Source organism: Gobius niger, assembly GCF_951799975.1.
Source record: "Gobius niger genome assembly, chromosome: 10".
NCBI lineage: Eukaryota > Metazoa > Chordata > Actinopteri > Gobiiformes > Gobiidae > Gobius > Gobius niger.
The window spans coordinates 28,906,163-28,927,594 of NC_136861.1; the positions used below are offsets into that span (position 1 = coordinate 28,906,163).

At 42.6% G+C, this 21,432-nt stretch overlaps 1 protein-coding gene across 1 annotated transcript in view; it reads right to left on the reverse strand.

Annotated features, from left to right (window-relative positions):
- The window catches only part of grin2aa (glutamate receptor, ionotropic, N-methyl D-aspartate 2A, a), a 255,558-nt gene that overhangs the window by 59,875 nt on the left and 174,251 nt on the right, over nucleotides 1–21,432 (reverse strand). Inside the window, exon 5 of the mRNA XM_079564006.1 lies at nucleotides 2,602–2,716. Within this exon, the coding sequence (XP_079420132.1) occupies nucleotides 2,602–2,716 (115 nt within the window). The remainder of the gene's footprint in view (nucleotides 1–2,601; nucleotides 2,717–21,432) is intronic.

Here is a 21,432-nt window from a genome sequence, read left to right on the forward strand (position 1 = left end):
GACACTACCCAAATTATCTCAAATTGGTCATTTTGTAGTGTCCCCATTCAAATTGATAGTTTTTGTTTTTATTAAATCTAACAAAACCAAACATGTTGAATCGGCGAGTCAATAACACAGTACAATGGGAATTTATATCAACATCACTTTTGGGAGTAGATTGCAAAAGACAGGGATAGGCAAGTTTAATTTCAGTTACATTTCTCGTAGGTCTTTAGTTCTCTTCTGTGTGTAAGCCGATGTTATTCAAAATCTTCTGCTTGGTGTTGCTTTAGATTTACCCGCGAGAGTCACACGGCCAGGATGACACATAAACAAAGTCCACTGAAGTCCAAACTTTATGTCTTTAGTTGTATTTTGCAATAATATTCGCTCAATAAATGAAAACAGCTTGACCCGTTCCAAGAATCTAGAAAATGTACTTCCTTCATTATTGACTTTTTGTGTCTGGAATGTGTTGCACTGCTACAATAATGCTGCTTCGGCGCCTCGTAATAAAATAACTAGCGCATCAACAACTTTTTCACGTTTTGATCAACAACCAATTAGTCACAGATGAATTCAAATGTTGACTAATGTCTTCTGTTTTCAAACTTATTCAATCAGCCTCTCAAACTTTTGACCAAGAGCTACCGCCGCATTAAATAAAAAGTATTTAAGGCGGAAAGAGACAGCCAGCACTCCATACAAAGATGCATGGGGCTCATTTAAAGTCCATTACAAGGGAGAAAACACCGGCTGGCCGAATGACCATTGGTTAGAGCCGTTCTTTCGCATTAAACAGTTAGAAATCCATAGTCTAGTCGCTAAATGAGCCCGCTGATCAATATAGTGTGGTGAGATGAGACAAGAAGCATCTTCAATAAGCGCCTCTGTTGCTGCTCGCTGTCACAATTATCAGGGTCCACTTGTCAGTCACCTCATAGTCTCCGCAGCTTGTTAAATGTGGACTAAAATAGGTTGAAAGAGGTGGCAGGACATTAAACGTCGATTGCAAATTGGGATATTCTCTCTCGCTCTCCGTCTCTGTCAGGAAAACAACTATTTGGCTGCCTTTAATCAACATCTCCATGGAGACGAGCTGGAGACGTCCGACTCCCAGTGAAGTTACAGTCAGGTCTGAGGAGTGGTCAAATGCACATTTTTTTTAAAGCTATTTTGAAATGATAAAAATATGTGTGATAAAACAAATGCTTGTATTTTATTTCTATTTATAGGGTGAAATGTTATGGTGTGTTGCTTTAAGGTCAACATCTCATCACATCATTATTAATCACAATAAGAGTTCAAAACTTGCAAACTTTGAGCAATGGGCGCTGGCTGCTCTGCTTTATGATCACGACACTGGGGGCCGCCATTGCTCCGCCATTGCTGTAGTACTTCCATATCGCCACTAGGCCCCCATTGAAAAGCATTGGAGTTTAGACACCTTAAACACAACTTTAACGCCTGGTTTCATTTTTTTCAACACTAGACAAGGCTAGATATTCCTCCTGAAAGAACGCTGGGTTAATCACAATATATGAAACCAGGCTGGTTTTCGTAAAAATAATTTTTGAAACCTTGTACTTAATGAGGCTCGGACTGTTAGCATTGGAGCAGCGCGAGCTACACGTCACGCGAGGGCCAAGTCTACAGTGAAAATCCCGCCCATATGTCCTTTTTAGGAACATGCTTTTTCAGAGCTGGGGAGGGGGAGTCTGTAAATCCACCATGAATTCCCCCACGACCATGGTCTTTGTGGTAAACGGGGAGGAGTGAGCAGAAGCTGTCCATTTATTTTTTACAGTCTATGCCTTTAAACTTAGCTTTTTTGCACAGGGAGACATGGAATAACATTTTCGACCGTCTCTATTCCATGTTTATAAGTGCAGTCAGTGCAGAGAGATCAACCATGATCAGCCATCTGCCTTTTCTCCCTTGAAAAGCAAACTCAACCATTTTTAACGAACCTTTTACCCCAATTTCAGATTGTTCGCCCCTTTTGAATGATATCACTCGGGTGTATTGTTCACTTGCAAAAGGCAAAAAGCCCCAGAGCAAAAGAATGGGAACACAGGACAACTGCAGATGACATTATTTCTGTTGCCAACAATAGGCCCTGTGTCAGGAATGTTGCGACTAACCTCCTGTGCACTCGTAACTGCTTCCCGTCCCCCATTTGAAGCGTGAATGACAATTTCAACATTCGATAAAAGTCAAGCCACTTGTTCTGTCTTGCAAATCAGTTCAGTTTGTGGCGCTATTTCAACATTTATCAACAACAAATTAAAGTTGGCCTTTGGCTTCAAGACTGCCACAAGTTTATAAAACGCAAAAGTCTCCTCTGTTCATGTTTTTACTTGTTCATATTGTACTAGAATGCAGGAAAGGCATTTGGTTCAAATTTTCCTGGGGGAGGACCTCCAGATCCCACAAAAGGGATGTATTCTCGACGACCCCAATATATAACCAAACGCTACGCCCTTGGTCTCAGTCCCCATAGGGTTGACCCAAAGGACAGGAAAAAGTTACAAGCACAGGAAGTTAGCCAGATCAAGCGTGATGTGTCAATTGTGAAAAACCACCATAGGGAACAGTGAAATCTGCAAAGCGTCTTACCTTCTCCCACTCCCTCTCCTTGTTGAGCACAATGACCACCAGCTTGGGATTCTCTTGGTATCCATCTTCTGTGAATGACAAGTCCCTGCCATCCCATGTCACATTCATCATGTACCTAAAAAAGAGAGAGAAGGAGAGAACGACCAGGGAGATTAGTCTAGGGCTGCTGAAGAGAAAGGAAATTGAACAAGATTAGAATGACAAAAAAAAACTCTACAATACATCATAAAATATTCAGCCATGATCCTTTTGCGGAGTGATATTTGATTCTCATAGATTGGGTTACGATTACATTATACAAATGGAAAAAGCAGCGTAATACAGATTGATTTTTTTTTTTTTTTAACCGTCCTCGGAATATCAAAAGAGCCGCGCGATAGGAAGAAATCTACGGGGTTCTTCAATTTCCATGAGTCCTAAAACTATGCAGTCCAGCCTACGGCGTATTAACTGGAGCCAAGCCAAGAACAGAGGCAGTTATTGTAGGGAGAGCTCAAAATTGGGGTAAAGATAACATCAAGTGGTTAGAGCGCCGTGTTTTTCTGTCTTCTACGCCAGCTGTTCTCAAACTTGGCAACCTCATGAAATTGTCTGACCTTTCCGAGTACCACCAGGCCTGAAGATGAAATCAAGACTAAACCAGGTCGAAAAGGGTTTCAAATGGACCTTAACTGGAGTAAGTTAGAGCAAAACTGTGTAAACCATGTCTGAATGAGGAAAGCATTCAACTTATATGCATTATAGAAGCAAATATCTACTGAAAATGAGTGTCCGCATGGCTCTATGCTTAAGTTTACAATGGAATGCTGTAATTGTTATGATGACAAGGTGACTCAGTAAGAAATGGGGCATCAACACAAGCACCGTTCCTATAGCAACACTCTTGATCGGACAGGTTTTAAGAAATGACGGCAATTTGCGTCTCACATCCAAAGGCTTTGTCAGCAACTTAACATTTAGCAGCAGGCTGTACTTTTATTCTGTACTCACATCGTTGTTGATACCAGTAGGCACAATATCATAATATATATCAAAATCTCTACATATTAACACACACTGGAATCCTTTAGCAATAATGAAACAAGGATTTACAAATGTTTTAATAGTGTGCAGTCATCATAAAGTACAGTAAGTAAGAAAATGTAGCACAATGTGGTTTTATCAAAGGTGCGCAACTTGCATGTGGAAAAAAAAGTTAGGACGCTCCAGGATCAATTGTTTGGAAGGTTTTCACTGCTGACAGACTCTCTCGCCAGAAAACCGACAAAACAAGTGATCCTGGAGCGGTGTAGAGACCACCGTGATTGAAAGTAAAGGCGTCATGCTGACAACTCATACAGCCGCTGGGTCACTACAAGGTCAAATATGCATTATTTATTATAATGCACCTTTAAAGAAGAGGGAAAAAATGACATTTTGAATTATAAAATTAGGCTTTACAAAGCTTTTTAGAATAAAGACGTTGGACCCAATGATTGAAGATGTTGGACCCAATGGGTGAAGACGTTGGACCCAATGGATAAAGATGTTGGACCCAATGGATTAAGACGTTGGACCAACTGAATAAAGAGGTTTGACCCAATGACATAAAGACGTTGGACCCAATGAATTAAGATGTTGGACCCACTGAATAAAGATGTTGGACCCAATGACATAAAGACGTTGGACCAAAAGGATGAAGACGTTGGACCCAATGGATAAAGACGTTGGACTCACTGAATAAAGACGTTGGACCCAATGGATTAAGACGTTGAACCCACTGAATAAAGATGTTGGACCCAATGGATAAAGACGTTGGACTCACTGAATAAAGACGTTGGACCCAATGGATTAAGACGTTAGACCCAATGGATAAAGATGTTGGACCCAATGGATTAAGACGTTGGACCCACTGAATAAAGAGGTTGGACCCAATGACATAAAGACGTTGGACCCAATGAATTAAGATGTTGGACCCACTGAATAAAGATGTTGGACCCAATGACATAAAGACGTTGGACCAAAAGGATGAAGACGTTGGACCCAATGGATAAAGACGTTGGACTCACTGAATAAAGACGTTGGACCCAATGGATTAAGACGTTAGACCCAATGGATTAAGACGTTGGACCCACTGAATAAAGATGTTGGACCCAATGGATAAAGACGTTGGACTCACTGAATAAAGACGTTGGACCCAATGGATTAAGACGTTAGACCCAATGGATTAAGATGTTGGAACCAACGACATAAAGACATTAGACCCGATGAATAAAGACGTTGGACCCAATAGATAAAGACATAGGACCCAATGACATACAAACCTCATTCTCTGATCAATTTCAACACGAAATCAATCACATTTTTGTGATGTGACCTGAGATTATGCAGTAAGTAAAGAGTGCTAACTTCAAGTGCTGAAAACGGCATGCATGAACTTTAGGTAAATTCAAAAGACTGTGAAGTTTGGAATCTTTCAGGTAAGTTTGGAGATGACACAAATGTCACTGCTTGTAAAATCGTGTAGTAAATACAGGCTAAAACGTAGCAAAAAAACAAAACAAAAACAAAGAAAACTATTTGAAGCAGTTCGAGTTCTCAAAACTGAAACAGGTGGAGGGCAAACGTTCTCAACTGTTGAGAAAAAAGAGGCAAAGCACAACTATAGGTGTGTGTTTCACAAGAGAATGGCTTCGTAACATGTTCAAAAGGGAGCACAATCATGTAAGTTTAGCTGAGAATGGGCCTTTAAAAATACACAAAAAGTCACGGGTTGGGCCATAGCAGAGATCTCGCACACAGCGGCCCCAGTCTATAATGAGTGACCCATATGGCAGGTCACATTAGCTGAGACAGAGCGCGCTGGGGAGATATTCTTGGGGCCCGCGCGGCCGCCGCATTAATCACGGCTGTCCTCTCCCTCTGTGGCTCTTTCCGTCCTGTCAGTGGTCATGTACAACAACACCGGGGACAGCTCCTCTTCTCTATCTCCGCTCGCCTGCCCGACGCCTTGAAGAGGAAACACAGACCCCGCGTTATAGGTCGATGAATAGGTAAAAAAAGGCAGCGCGGTGTGTTCCGAAGGCTAATAGTGCACGGGTGCGTTTGGAGAATGCGATTTGCGCCTGTTCGCGGACACGGCAAGACGGAATTGGAAACAGATAATAGGGATTTGGTGATTAGGCTAATTCGATTGGTGCAATAGCGGATAGGTGAGACGTATTAGGCCGTTTGATTGGCCACAGACGCCGCACAGAACCCAATTATGTGTGACTCGGGTGAAGGAGGAGATGCGGGGAATCAATAACGGCAAGGCTGCTGCTCTTTCATACGATGTGGTACATTCTCCTCGCCGCAGACTTTAATATTTCTATAGTGTTATAAAATGGATATAGTAGGCATCCAGCTATTAGGGGGATATCGGTGTGAAACTCCAGTCATTTCGCTGTGAAAAAATGGACCATTAACAGCAGAAATTGGGCTTAAATGTATATAGTCTCTCAAATATTGATCACGCCGCACTGTTTCAAGATAACCGTATAGAGCCGGGGTTGCAAAAGGACAGAGCTATTTTCACAGCGGTTGTTCCGGGAAAAGTTGTCGCCGTGGCCTTTCCGAGCCTTTCCCCAAACTTTTCTCTTTTAGCTTCTATAAAAAAGAATTAGTGTGGACCGTGCAGATTTAAGTCTGGATTTCCAGAAAGCACTATCATTAAAAGGCACAAGAAGACAGTAAATCGCTCCCGCGCCCCAAATGAGCTGATAGGAAGAAGAGAATCGGACGTTGAAAGGGCAAACAGGGGAGTGCGACTCTTGCGGAGCTAACTGCATTCTCAAACAGGAGGTAGGGACGAGTGAGGGGGCACAGATGAACAGATTGTTGACTAGATGGACTTTGGTTAGACAGCTACGGTGAACATATGCCTGGTATTGCAGGAAGAGGCAGGAGAGAAAAGGATGGCAACATGGGCTCTTACAGTTTAGACCTTCATAAATATGTTCTCGATACGCACTTCGATTCTTCTTTGAGTTAAGCGTGGGATATTTCAGTTTCTTCTCAGACGTTAATGCCCCTGTGTGTGTGTGTGTGTGTGTGTGTGTGTGTGTGTGTGTGTTTTATAATGAGTCAGAACTGAATCTCTGACGTAGCTGTTTACTTAATCCTCCCATGCCGTCAGAACATTGTACTGGCTTTTCCTTTATTTTGAGCAGAGCGGGGATAGTGTGCTACCAATATAACTTCCAACAATATAACATTGGATTAGATTGTCTTCTAGGACAACTGGTAGGTCAGGACCCAAAACTGGGTCGCTGAACCATTTTGTAGTGGATCGGGAGCCTTTCCCAGTGAATATTTCAATATTTATGGACTGAGAAAGCATCGTAGAATGAGTTCTATTGATCATGATTTCAGCTTTGTGGGATTCTTTATTGCGTATTCAATCATTTGGAGAAAAAATCTTCTCACAAGCTTGTCAGTTGAGATCCACTGTAAAGAATACATGTGGGGTCTCCTCTACTGCACCTTATAGGGAAATAAACACTCTTTTCTGCAAAGATTACGTGATGTACAGTAAGTATTACATTTTGCCTCTTCACCATCTGCAAATCGGACTTCACATACAACACTGACCATGACTCTGACCATTGTGGGCTGTGTGTCTCAGGGGAACGACCTGGAGTGCTGGTCGGTTATCATGGACTTTGTGGACTGGTGTGAGCTCAACCACCTGTGCTTGAACACCAGTAAGACGAAGGAGATGGTGATCGACTTCAGGAGGATGACACTACCGCACACACCGCTGAACATCCAGGGGGAGGACATTGAGGTTGTGGACACTTTCAAGTACCTGGGTGGTCACCTCAACAATAAACTGGACCAATGCCCTGTACAAGAAGGGCCAAAGTTGCCTCCACCCTCTGCTCAGGACTTTTTATGACTCTGTGGTAGCCTCTGCTCTCCACTACGCTGCCGTGTGCTGGGCCCCCGGGAAGCACAGAGCGGGACAAGAACAGACTGAACAAGCTGGTCAGGACGGCCAGCTCCATCCTAGGGCCCCCTGGACTCTGTGGAGGAGGTGAGGGACAGGAGGGTATTAGCCAAGGTCACCTCCATCATGGACAACACCTCTCACCCACAGCACGGGACTGTAGAGGAGCTGAGCAGCTCGTTCAGTGGCAGACTGAGACACCCTCAGTGTAGGACAGAGCGCTACCGCAAGGCCAGACTGTAAAGTAACATGTGCAATGACCTCAATGCAAATGTATCAGCGCCTCTTTATTCTCTGTATTAGAGTTACTTATTGACAACCTGCACTAGGACTGTAAACATTGCCAATGTTGACCTTTTATACATTTTTTTACTTTATTATTATTTTCCTATTGTTTATATATCTGCCCCGTAAGATTTTTCCTCCTACTCATTGTACATAAGATACCTCCTTTTTACTTTTTAACTGTTGCACATTTCCTGTCCAAATGTAACAAGTGAATTTCTCCATTGTGACATCAACAAACAATCTTATCTCATCTTATCTCATCTCATCTCGAGAGGCTTCTGCAGCAACTGGCAATCTTTCAGCAGCAGGTTTAATACACCGATCTAGTAGGGAGGGGTTTATCATGTTATTGCCACCACGCTTCTTTTTTCCAAAATAAACAACTTAAAGACTGTTTTCAGCTTGCCAATAAAATATCATTAGTTGCTGACAAAGCCTCAAAAACAACCCAGTACAGATGACGACTGGAACCTTTAGCCAGTGTACAATCCAGAATGTATTCATCTAACACTCTGCTACGTCTGTTCTGCTTCACTTTGTGCTCCAAACATTACTTTTTTCCCCCCCTTCCTAAGCCTAATTGTGATAAACACATTACGGAGCGCTCATTTAATTACGGTTTTATTGTGCAAGCTCGTATTTCAACAAAACAGCGTTTAGCCTAAAAAGCACACCGCGTGGAGGCAACTTTACAAAACGCAGCAAGCAACCCAACGCAGGCATTAGGAGCGCGGCTGAAGCGGCGAATGTGATGCAATCCTTATGTAACGGTGCAAAAACGTGCTTTTAATGGGCACACATGTAACAATACGAAAAGCAAAGTGAAATCAACAAAGTCGAGTGTGGGAAGAAAAGGGAAAACAAAAATAATACATAAGACAATATGTCAGGTATCTGGTGCTTTGACATGGCGTTTGCAGTCTGCGGAGTTTTCAGAGGGTTTGATGAAGAGTATTTGAAACTATGCCAATGCAGGTGGGCCAGACCGAGCGTTGCTAGGATACAGGCGGAGACGGGAGTGTATACATCGGAGGATTACCCCAAACAACCCCGCGCGCTACACCCCAGAAGACCGGGAGAGTGTTACTGTGCACTTCTGAAGACTTCTCGATTGGATTTTTTTTTGCCTCTGGTCATTAGCGGCGAAGATGTTAAATTTATTCAAAGTTTATTAATTAGGGAATTAAAGAAAGTACAGTGCAAATTTAACTTTGAAGAAGTGTTTTTTTTCTTCAATCCTTTCTCCTGTTACATGTCTGGTGGTGCTGTCAAACTGCCCCCTTTGCTCTCAACTTCGATCACCTCTCAAGCCATTCATACAATTGACCTTTTGCAAAACCCCGCCCCAAAACGGTCATTGTCTAACCTCATAGCAACCGTTGCTACCAGACATACGGATCTCCTGACATAGAGAGTAGTGGAGTGAAGCCAATCGTCGCTGGTTGCCCTGCTTTAAAAACCACGACGCTAGGGGGCTGACATTGCCTGGCATTGCTGCAGTACCTCCATATGTGGGCGGCAAAACAAGCTAGTTTTATATTAATTAGCATTTCACTTTCCACACGTTTTAAGCCTGATTTATAATTTTTGGGAACTTTCTACAGCTAGATATCGCTCCTTGTGCCTGTCTAGATCAAACAGAGGAACCCTGCATTCTGGAATCTGAGGACTGGACGGTCTGCAATCTTGGCCCGTCTGCTGAGGGATCCTTCGGCCCTGGGTCTCTATAGCCTGTCCGTCCATGGGAGTGGATCTCTCCTTCTGTGCTTCTCCCCAAGGTTTTTTGAGTTTTTCCTTGCCGTGCTGGAGAGTCTAAGGACAGGGGACACCCGCGCCACTCGTCGCTACCTGCAGCCGACGCTTATTGGACATTATATTTGCCTGGATTCACCTGAACTTTTAATTGTCATATTTATTGCTCTGTTTTATTGCCTTAATGTTTGGTGCAGCCCTGTGAGGCGACTTCTGTTGTGATATTGGGCTATACAAAACCATTAAACTTGAAACTTGAAACTTGTGATAACACTGGGTTAGTTACAATTAAAGGAATCAGGCTGGTTTTTGTGAGGTACATTTTAGAAATCTCGTATACTAATGAGGGCCTGACTTTGATTGACAGGCCGTTAGCATGAGAGCTAATGGCGCGAGCGCAGCTACGACCGAACTACACGCCCCTTGAGGGCCGAGTCTACAGTGAAGATCCCGCCCTCATGCCCGCATTAGGAACATGCTCGGTCACCGCAGGGTGGGAGGAGTCTGTAAATCCGCCAACGGAGTCCATTAGCATTACGTCTGTGAATGCAACGTGTTTTTCCGCTTTAAACGCCGACAAAAAAGAAAGCAGAAAATGGCGCCTGCTGACGTGTAACCAAGGTAAGACTCGTTCAAAACTCGTTACAAAAAAAACTGTGTCTGCCACTGGAATATCTGCCACATCTACTGGCACTTCTGTTCTTTTTTTTCCCATGGTAAAACTTCTCAAGCGGTGAGAAGACGGCGTATTACCGAATATGAAAGTCAGACATGCACTCGCCTTCTTTAGGTAGCTAGCCAACTAAACAATAACGCTCCTATTTTATCAATACTCCAGGGACATTTTCCGATTTCCCTACGAGACTGGTGCCTTAGCCTCAATAGTTGTAGTGTCCCCTTTGCTGCATTGTTAAATGTATTCGGCACTGCACATTGCAACCCATTTCGCTTTGATCTGGAGGATATCACGCTGATGTTGCACCAAAAGAGTCGCTAACACGGATTTCTCCACCGCTAACAAATGGTAAACTCCACTTCTTGACGGAGCTAGCTAACATTTATTAAGGGGGCGGAGCTTTTGCGAAAGGTCACTTGCGCAGTTCTACTCCGAATTAGGTATTACTTTTACGTAGTTTTGTGGCAGGGTTTGTTGTTAAAGTGAGGGATGGAGAATGGGGGCCTCAAGGGAACTATTCCTCAGCCAGATGTCAAACAGTGCCGTTAATTCAGTGAATGGACATCTTGATGCCGTCCTCTCATCAGATTCTCTCACTCTGTAATCATTCATCTGTATTTGATTGAAAAGGGCCTCTTCCGCCTGCGGAGAAACTGCCCTTCTCGAGACGTCGACTTGATTTCATATTACGGCCCGATCTGGACATGGGGGGGCGTTTATCCTCCATAAAGACAAGGACTCGTCAAAGTAATGATGATTGGAGACAGGCATTTGTAGGGGAAGTCGGGTGATTTAGGTGCTGTGAAAGCACCTATGGGTGGGGGTGGAGGGGTCATTTAAAAACACATCCCATGTAGCATGTGTTACAGTGTGCCATGAGTGATGTGACTGTGCAAAGGGAAGACCGGAAGACTCACTTTGGACGGTAGCCAATCTACTGAAAGGAAACGTATTTTACTTATATGCCCTTTTGGAGATTTTCCTTCTCAAAAAGGTCAAAACACTATTCAACAAGGTGATGTCATGGAGAGCAACCCGAGATTTTCCATGAGGAAAACTTGTTTGCTATGGAGAGGATCTGGAAATGGCCTGTGTCCTGAAGGAAAATACAGAACCCTCAAAGCAATTACATCCTCTGATCTCAGAAGTCAGTATCTTCCATTCTGTTTCTAACCCACCACTAACAATCAATTATCTTAATGAACTGATTGAACAGATAAAGTAAAACAATTAGTTGAATATCATATATAAACTGTCAGACTTGTGGTGAGATATACATTTGGCAGAATGTTTATTTGTTTAACAAAATGGCAGTTACAGTCGGCAGCGTGCGGATTGTGTTGCTGCAGTGGGTATTCTCCAAAATGCAATTTAATTTTATGCAACACTAGAGGACCATCCTTCTTATCTGTCAAAAGTGTATACCATTCCTGGGGATGTGCAAAGCAATTACAGCCGTTATATCTCCTGGTTATGCACTCACACAGTCAGCAGTTTTGCTAATTGCCTGCAGCGAGTAGCATTTGTTTCTGGTTTGTTTCCATGTTTGTTTATTAAAAAGGTAAATCTTCTGGAGGTCAGAAAGAGCTTTTTTTTTTTTTTTGCACAGATAGAATAAAATGCTGGCACCCTTGGGAGGTTCAAAGAAACGTAATCTAAGAGGGGGCCTGAGCCTGATTTTAACCAATCTCCCTTGAAGCACCCACCCAGGAGAGTCACATGATCAGTGGAGCTCAAGACCTCCACGAGAAATGTCACCTCCCATTTTTCCCCCTGTGACATTTATTTAAATGAATCTCAATAGAACACCTTTTGTAAACTCCACTATCCTTAAAGTTAGTTTAGGATTAGGTTTGGGGTTAGTTTAGATCAGTTTAAGCTAGCATTGTCCTGCGGCAGTGACATCATTTCCTGTGGAAAAGTTGTGTGTCATCAGTTGGAAATTGTGGCCATGCCGCCTTTACTCTGCCTGATCCTGTCAGACCTCAGAAGCTAAGCAGGGAAGGGCCTGGTCGGTATATGGATGGGAGACCGTTTGGATACACCAGGAAGCCTGGGTGAATGTAGTGAGTGGTTGTCGGAGAGGCCAATGGCACAGACTGGTTACCTCGCATCCGTCAGTCTACCCCAGGGCAGCTGTAGCTACAATGGTAGCTTCCCACCACCAAGTATGGAGTGAATGAATAATGCAATGTAAAGCGTCTTTGAGTGTCTAGCATAGACATAATAAAATAATAGCCTCCATCTGCTCACTCCTCCCTGTTTGCCATAATAACCATGTTCGAGGGGGAAATCATGGCGGATTTACAGACTCCTCCTACCCAGCTGTGACGGAGCATGTTCCTAAAAAAGGTATTGAGGCTGGATCTTCACTGTAGACTCAGCCCTCGCGGGGCGTGTAGTTTCGTCGTAAGCGCGCTAATAGCTCTCATGCCAACGGCCTGTCAATCAAAGTCCGGCCCTCATTAGTATACGAGATTTCTAAAATGTTCCTTGGAATGTTCCTAGGAACGTAGCTGGAGAAAGTTGTCCCTGCTAAAAATTGCAACCAGAGAAGATCCAAAGATGACTCAAAGATGCTTGAAGCACAACTCCAGGTATGGCTTTGATGAGAGAACAACATTGTAATAAATAACTGATTGTGTTGTGCAGTGAAACACCAGATATCCCACACCCACTGGCCTGTAAACACTTCTTTCTTCCCTGTACTACATGATTGGAACTTCAACCGCACAGATCTTATTGTTTGTTGATCGAGAATGCAGCCTTCCCATTTTCCTTTCATGATTTAACGACAGCAAATCGAAACGGCGGTCCCCTCGCGAACAGCTTGAAAACACAGGCTTGCTCCCTCTCGCTTATAAGGCCATTACTAAATGAAACGTAACGCGATCTGTCAAGACCAATGTTGCGGCGCACGGAGTTCCATGTTTTGCCAATGCACACGACGCGAGCGACAGCAACAATGTATCCCCGCAAACAGGTAAGTAAATTTATAGGCAGGTTGAATATTAAGCAAGCAATTTATGTTTGTCCGCCGTGTGAGAAGGCGCTGGGCTTAACTCATGGGAGGGAATGTAGCATGTGTAAACAATGAGGCGATGTAGGCGAGCAAATGTGTAGTAATGCATTATTGATGAGCGGAGGATTGAGTGGCATGTTAAGACACTTTGGTGCATTGTTACTGGTCCCTCAGAAGACACTCATGGCTTGTTTCTCCATATGGGAAACACATATCAAACTATGTGGCTGTAAAATGCAGACAAACAACGGAACAGTATGGGAACGTATTGCCGTGTTTACCCCCCGAGTAATAGTCTATTTGCTATTCATAAGGTTTGCCGTTTTTACAGCTCTTTTTGTGACAATAAAAGCGATGGTCAAGCGTTGTTTCAACTTGCAAGCTATACGCAACGGTTTCGGTTCCTGTTTAATGACCCGTCGACGGCCGGCGCCATATTTCTCCCGACTCTAAAACACTAAAAGGTTCCAAAGGGTCATTGACCAAATGTTGGCTCGCGGCCCGTGGCTTCAGAACAGCTTGGTACATCTTTAAATCCTTTCCGACATGGCGCGGTGTGGGGCTTCCAGCAAACTTTTGCCTCACTTACTTTGGCCCTGACAGCTGCGCTGATAAATCCGCTTTGACATGTCCAAGATGAATATGTTTTGGAGTGAATAAGGGGAAAGGAAAGAAAGAAAATTAAATCAAAAAACCCGGAGACAAATGACCAACTAAGAGGTACCGGCCAGCGCGGCAATCAGACCGAGTGACAACTTCTGCTCCCAATAAAATATAGGCACAAGGGTGGCTGTAAGTGTGTATGTGGGTAAAAGAGGAGAGCCAGCCTTTAGATGTGCTGTCATGATGGATTTGCAGTGCACGGCTCACCTTGCTGTGGCGGACAGTGTGCCTTTAAAAGACTTTAGCAATTATTTATTATTTCGATGTGCGTGTGTGTATGCGTGTACAGTTTGTTCTGACAAGTCATTTGAGGCTTGATGGATGGGGGTCACACCACAAGGAACACACATGGCAACATGCGCAGCCAGACTGTCATATTACTGCCAATAGATACACATATAACCGTCTACGCGGCACGGCCCCTTCACATGTGTTGTAAACCCCTAAAAAGCTATAACTGTTTATTGGTGCATTGTGTGTTGTATAGGACTGGATAATGTTAAATGATACCAGTATGTTATCGGGGGGGGAAAGGTTTAGACCCTAATGGTATTGCCCAATTTCTTTTCTTTATTTTTCCCATTTTTTCTTATTTTTTTATTTTTTATTTTCCCAATGTTTGCCCCATTTTTTCTATTTATTTATTTATTTTTATTTATTTATTTTTTAAATTTTGCATTATTTTTCTTATTTGTCTTGTTTTCCCAATCACCCCCCTCATTTTTCTCAAAATGTTTTGCCCCATTTCCCCCCATTTTTTCCAAATTTTTCCCCAATCATTTCCGATTTTTGTTTCCGAAAAAATGTTCACAACAATTTTTCCTTTGTGTGGCACATTTTCTCCCCAATTCTCCTCCAAATTATTTAAAATTTTTCTCTTCTTGAGGTGAACCATTGTTGTAAATTAGCACATACATTATTGTTCTGTTTTCTGGCTCAAGATAACAAAATATTTAGTATACAGTAAAAGTATCAAAAAACGTAGCATTTAGGTATCGATATCAAAAACCAAGTATCGTTAAAGTATCGGTATCGAAAAGAATGCAACGGCTCCCAGCCCTATAGGGTTGTCCAACTGTCCAGCATTCAAATCATCTGCAAAGCACATGGGAATAGGTGGCAGATTTTAGTGTAGGCTCTGTGCACAGAAGGTTGTCTAGTACTATAACATGATGCTAACGCTCGAGGGTTGTTCATTCCTCGCTGAAATAAATAAAAAATATTGGGTAGGTAGCAGAAAACAAGCAGCTGTTGGAAAATGACTTGCAACATGTTAAAAGCTTTACTCTGGATGTAATGAGCGTACTTCACCGGAGGAGACTGTTTTTATGACTGTGTTTTAGCCTTGAAGCTAATGTTAACGTCTAATGCTAACAAATGGTAACATAACACAACCATCTGAAGATATATTTTTTTTTAAAACACACTCAGCTTGATGTTTTTTTTTTAGTTATCTTCTGTTTTTTTTTTAGTTATCTTCTGTTTTTTTGAGACCTGGTCTTATTCTTAATTTGAGTTACAATGTACACAGGAAGTAGTCTTTTACATTGGCCAACAGAAAGCTAGCCAAAACATTACGTACACAGAGCCTTTTAGCTGCATTATAGAAATTGCCCTTACTTGCTTTTAGCGTCAATTGAAAATAAAATACAATTGAAAGACTTGTAGATTGCAGATTGTGGTGATTTTGTTTAGAATCTAATTGACGTTAGCCGTTAGCTTCAACACTTACACAGCTATATCTGTAAACAAAGAAGTCTCCTCCGACAAGGGCTATGGTTTCAAAAAGCCAAAATAAAAGCATATTGTAGAGGTTTTAGGTTTTGCGTACATTGTCATAACACAGCAACAGCTGCAAATGCCACTCAGTTTGCAATGTCGAAGGTTCTATTTCTATTTGGATTGTAAATGTGCATACTCTATGGATTTCACCATGACATAAAAATTAGGCAATTAACAACGGAAAAGTAAATCATCTCTTCTACTGGTGAAAATTTCCCCAAACGACGTATAGAACAGGAAAGAGTTATTAAGAAACAAAGCCCATCTGTGCGATTGATGCAACAAAAGCTAAATGTACAAAAAGACAAAAAAGCACAAACATGTATGATCAATCCAGACTCAAATCTACAGTCATTGGTGGATGCAGTCTTGACCCCAAGGATTATACAGCATCACATACTAATTTGGTGGATTTTTAGCGCACATAACTTTCACAGGAGCTCATGATGAAACTAATTGCTAGCATGAAATGAAAGAGGTCGCTGGTTGGCACTGCACGATTGGAATAATTTGTGAATTGATACTTTGGTGATGTGTTGCTATCTAATTGCCTTCGCATTACTTTCAGATTATGTTACTCAACAAGAGTATTTTATATGGGCGCATCTTTGGGCCCATTTGTTTTGATGGAAAGATGAAAACTGATATCACTAAAATAAACTACCCCAAGTACTTTAATTGTATTCATTTGAAACTGTGCAATATTTAAAGGGGGAACATCAGAATAATACTTTGTAGTTTTTAGTGTTTTGAATTTGTTTTGACTTCAGTAACATACCTGCATGGAGTCGTGTTTTGTTTCATTCACACTTGTTTGATTCATTTGCTGATATCGATTCGGTTGTGAGCTGTAAACGCTGTTTTCTACTTCAGCTATACAGTCATAGAAGGGGGCGTGGCCTCGCCGAGTGGAAAAATAGAATCTTTTGGGAAACACATTTTTTCACTCTTTTTAGCCATTTTCTGGTGGAATATGAATGTATTTATCACATACATATAAAGTCCAGTGTAAATCGGGCCCATATGGATATTTTCTCACAGCAGATTGTTCTGTAGAAGTGAAAAAACGGCAGTCATAGCATGCGCCAGCTAGCGTTAGCATTAGCACGATGTTTTAATGTATTTATGGGCTGTTGAACCACTTTGCTCCTTCATGTCTTTGTATCTTTGTATCTTTATTTAGTAGAAAACTGTATTCATAATTCAGTGTTTGTTAAAGTAGTTTTTGAATAATAGAGAAAGTTTAGATTTTTCTCAAACTTGTTTTCCCCCTTAACTGTTTTCAAACATGACCATATATGGGTGATTCCAGGTCTGTATCTATCCCTTCCTACTGCTGCATGGGCTCTACTGCCCTCTGTTGGCCATTCAACACAAGAACCAGCGGAGAAATCACAGGTAATGAAATGATAATATTTGATACGTGGTTACAAATGAAGCTCAGTTCTCCTGCATGTTTTCTGTTGCACGCCAGTTTTTCGGTCGTCCTTTCCTTTGCCCACATGACAGTTGTGGACGTTCCCTCCGCAGGACTGGCCCAGCGCCTGACCCCTCCTTGTTCGTGTCCTTTCTGTCCTGACAGCGCAACCCTATTGGCTGAGCTCTCTCACCCACGACCGAGCCATCTGTGTGGAGCCTCGTCCACCTGCGGATCAACCTGAGGCGACCGAGCGCCCTGCGCACCGACCCGACTGCCACAGAGCGCCGTGTGTACATTTCTGAGGGGCAAAGGGGCTGAAATGGAGTAGCAGATTGGGACGTTCTCACAAAAAATATGCAAGTTTTCAAGTCTCGCTTTCTTTCCTTATGTCACATCTTTAAACTATTTCAGCATGAACACCAAGAACGATCAGTGAGTGTCTCATTCAAGAGGGAGTGGTATGTCTTCAACGTAGATGATGTCCTTCCATTTTTAGCAAACGACCTGCTAACAAATCGATTGTCCTATAATAAACCCAGTTTGAGAGCGGGACTGCTCAATGATTCCGGTGAAGGTTTATGCTCTCAAAAAATCCATTACACAACGTGAATTGAAATCGAAGCGCTTCAGCAGTAGAAGACGCAACAGCTAAATTAAACAGGATTACTCAAGATTACTATATCATTTATGTTATTGCTATAAGACACCAGCAGCAATTAGCGCTTTTTTTTTCAGTCACATATCCACAATTTTACAAGATCCTAATGCGAGTGTCACTACAACATCTCCTTACAGCACACGCATTAAGCCTTACAGTCTAAAATTAAATACACATGAACAATGTTTTAGGGATTCTGCTCACAGGCTATGATTATTTTTTCCAAATTAGTGTGAAGGCGTCTGCAGCGCTTTCTGGAAGATGCTCCGCTGTTGAGAGAATAAACCCAAAACAAATCACCACTGATGCAATTACACCGAAATGTGGCGGCGGCTCTTTCCTGGGTTAAGAAAGAAAACGCAAGAGAGGCCACGGGTGGACAAAGCTCAAAAACAAAACAAAAAAAATGTAAACCTCGGCGTCATTTATCGTGATACGGCCAAAAAAGTTATAATTCGAATTAGTCAGGAAGATGGATAAGCAGCAACTTGTTGTGGTGACTGTTTCACATTTCAGTTTTAAAATATTTCATCCTCTGATTTATCTGAAGTGCAGTTAATCAGAATTTAATTGAAATCACTCTCTCTACTTTGGTCGAGCTCAGTTATTGCCATAGGACTTTTAACTGTCAGGTCTGCAGCGATATTTCTGTGGCAGTAACAGGACCTGGTTTGGAGTTTGGAGGAACACAATAGAGATAACCTGTGCTGAAGGAAAACATTCATTTCATGTTTGTACACTGGGGTTTATTTACAAGATCTATCTTGTGTATGTTCATTGATCGGAAGAGTAAAGTCTATATTCTACTTGCATTTTATTCATTTTTTCAAATCGAGCTTTTTTGCCAAATAGCTGGTTCAGAACGAAATTACATTTTGATGCGTGTCTTGTCGGTCCCTCCAGGATTTAACAAGCAATGTTTGTGATTGTCGCGAGCTAAGGTGCCTGATTCCTTGGACCATTTCGTCAAAGGTTGCAACAAGTTGTGGGATTTTTTTTTTTGCCTTAGAAAAATATACTTCCACAATAGAATTAAACATTTTCTGCAGGTTATGGGAGAGTTGTGTTAATGGATGCAATCGCAAAATCCTGGTCTTGTCGGTCTTGCACAAGCACTTGTGTAGGACTTTTTTGTGTGCTTATTTGTGTATCCTTATGTGAAGTACCCGTAGATACCTTTAGATGTGGCAATGTGCAATACAGAAAACATTTCCCTGAATAAAACTGGTGCGACTCTTTGTGTGGTCAAATTGGTCGAGCATTCACCCGTGGACCCAGAGGTTGGTGGTATGCATCAACGACATTTCAACAACATTTCTATTCTAAACAGAACCCTGTGCGTCAAAACAAATTCCATAACTCATCTGCATAACCTCTATTGCTGCTCTGACTTTGGACACCTTGCCTGTGCCTGAGAATTCAACCTGGACAGACTCAAAGAGACAAAAGCAGCGATTAGGAAGATTTTTTTGACATCGATGTATGTATGAAAGTCAGTATGGATGAACAGCTTGGAGTTAGGGATGTCCTCCCCCGGAGCCTGGACACTGTTGGTGGTATAGGAGACCCGTGAAGGATGCAGAAGGGAGAAGACTTGGGCAGAAGAGGTGGAGACGTGGCGGAGGTGGGTCGCAGCACAGCTGGGAAGCGAACAAACCATGATTACTGGGGGTTAAAAGCGGGACCGAGGCCGATGATTGGCTGCTACGGAGGTGCGGCTCTTACGCTGATGGCTGAGGTGGAGGTGTGGCCTCTCGGAATCGATCATTGCCTGGAGGTCGGTGATGCTGAAATTAGTCTACCAGGTTGAATTAATGCCTAGGCTCCATTAGTCCTTTTGTAAAGCGTCTTGAGTGCCCACTGGACAAAAGAGCTCCACAAATGGAACCCTTTTTATACGGCGGGGGACGATATGGAAGCAAGAAAATAACTAGCTAATCGGTTTGCTCGCGCTACTTTTACCGCCACACAATTCCTTATGTTATAAAGTATGCAGTCTGTTGTCTCTGGCAGATGGAAAGCCAGACAGCTCTGGCACGGCCTATAACATCCCCCACTGGCTGAAGGGAAGGCGGGCGCACACACACACACACACACATAGATCAAGACAGAGCTGGAGCCGGGGTGAATGAGAAGGGAGAAACACAAAGGGCACCATAAGGACTCAAGGAGGAGCTCTTCAGTTCCAGAGCACTCCATTTGAAGAGACCACCCGCCGCGGCCTGACTCCTTTCTCTTTCCACATCGACAGAATCTGAAAACTTATTCTCAAAGACACTCACCCCCTTGTGGAACTCCGAGTGATTCCAAAAAAAAAAAGAGAAAGAGAAAAGCTGAAATTCATCGAGGAAGAAATACGACCTAAAACGTTGCAACTTTCTAGCCACAACCTTCTTCAAACTCATCATCCTCACCGCTGCCCTCTACTCTTCACCACCAACAGTGTCCATTCGCCGGGAAGACACTTTCTCCAACAGATTCATCGCTCTTGCCCTTGTTTGGTCAAACCGGCAAAAGTTTCTTCTGAAAAATGCCAGTTGCAGCTTGGGTACTTTCTAGTAACTTGGTGCAAACTAAAAAAAAAAAAAAAAAAAAGAAGCCTTATAATTAAAAAGACCGGGGTGAGTATGAGAGGATGTGCACACTTGTGAGTGTTGTTAGATGCTAAGAATACAAGAAACCCCAGTCATCCATTATTAATAGCAGCGATTCTATTCCCCTCACTGTCGATCATTATAGACAGTAAACAAACACCCACGCTTTGCTACAGCTCCACTTACTTGTCTGCTGCGCCGGATGGGAACTGATTTATCTCATTACAGGGATGTAGGAAGAAGTGCAACTCTAACAAGGGGCTACAGCTACATTTACCTATCGGCAGCCTCTACTGCTAGCACTTTTGCCACTGCGACTGCTGCAACACATTGCTCTGGATAATGATGCCGCTAATGCTAGCAGTTTTTACAATCCTTCTCCACCGCAATAAACTGATTTGAATTGGGATTATTTACTACGTTTGTAAAACTTTTGATCTATCTGCCGGTGGAGAAGCAAAATGCACCTAGAGTCTTTGCTTTTGGTTTGATTTTGTATTCCACTGTGTCTGCTGGTAGTTTGTATTTCAAAAACCTATACAACCGATACATGCTTGGCAGGGCTGGACTGGTCATCGGGAGCACTGGGAGTTTTCCCGGTGGGGCCGGTCAGACCAGACGAGAGATCAGGTCTGTGGTACTCTGCGCATAAAGCAGCATTAACTTTTACATCATACATATCATACCTATCATTACATGGATGCAATTACACAATTCATCCACAAGAGGCATTTAACACCCCTCAGTTGGCATGCTTCCCTGAGTTATGGTTACCAGATTATCTCGTAGCCTAAATGAGCAATGGCCTCTTGGTTATAACATTACTCCTGCCCCTCAGATCATTTGCTAATGTAAGTGAAGAGAGTTTATTGTAGCACCCTTCAGTGCCTCAGACCTCTATTTGTACACTTTTAGACAAATGTATGAAAGAAGTGCATTTTGAGAGCTTCTGGTTTCCATTAAAATGATTTACAATGTTGGTGCCTTTTTTGGACTTCTGCACACCT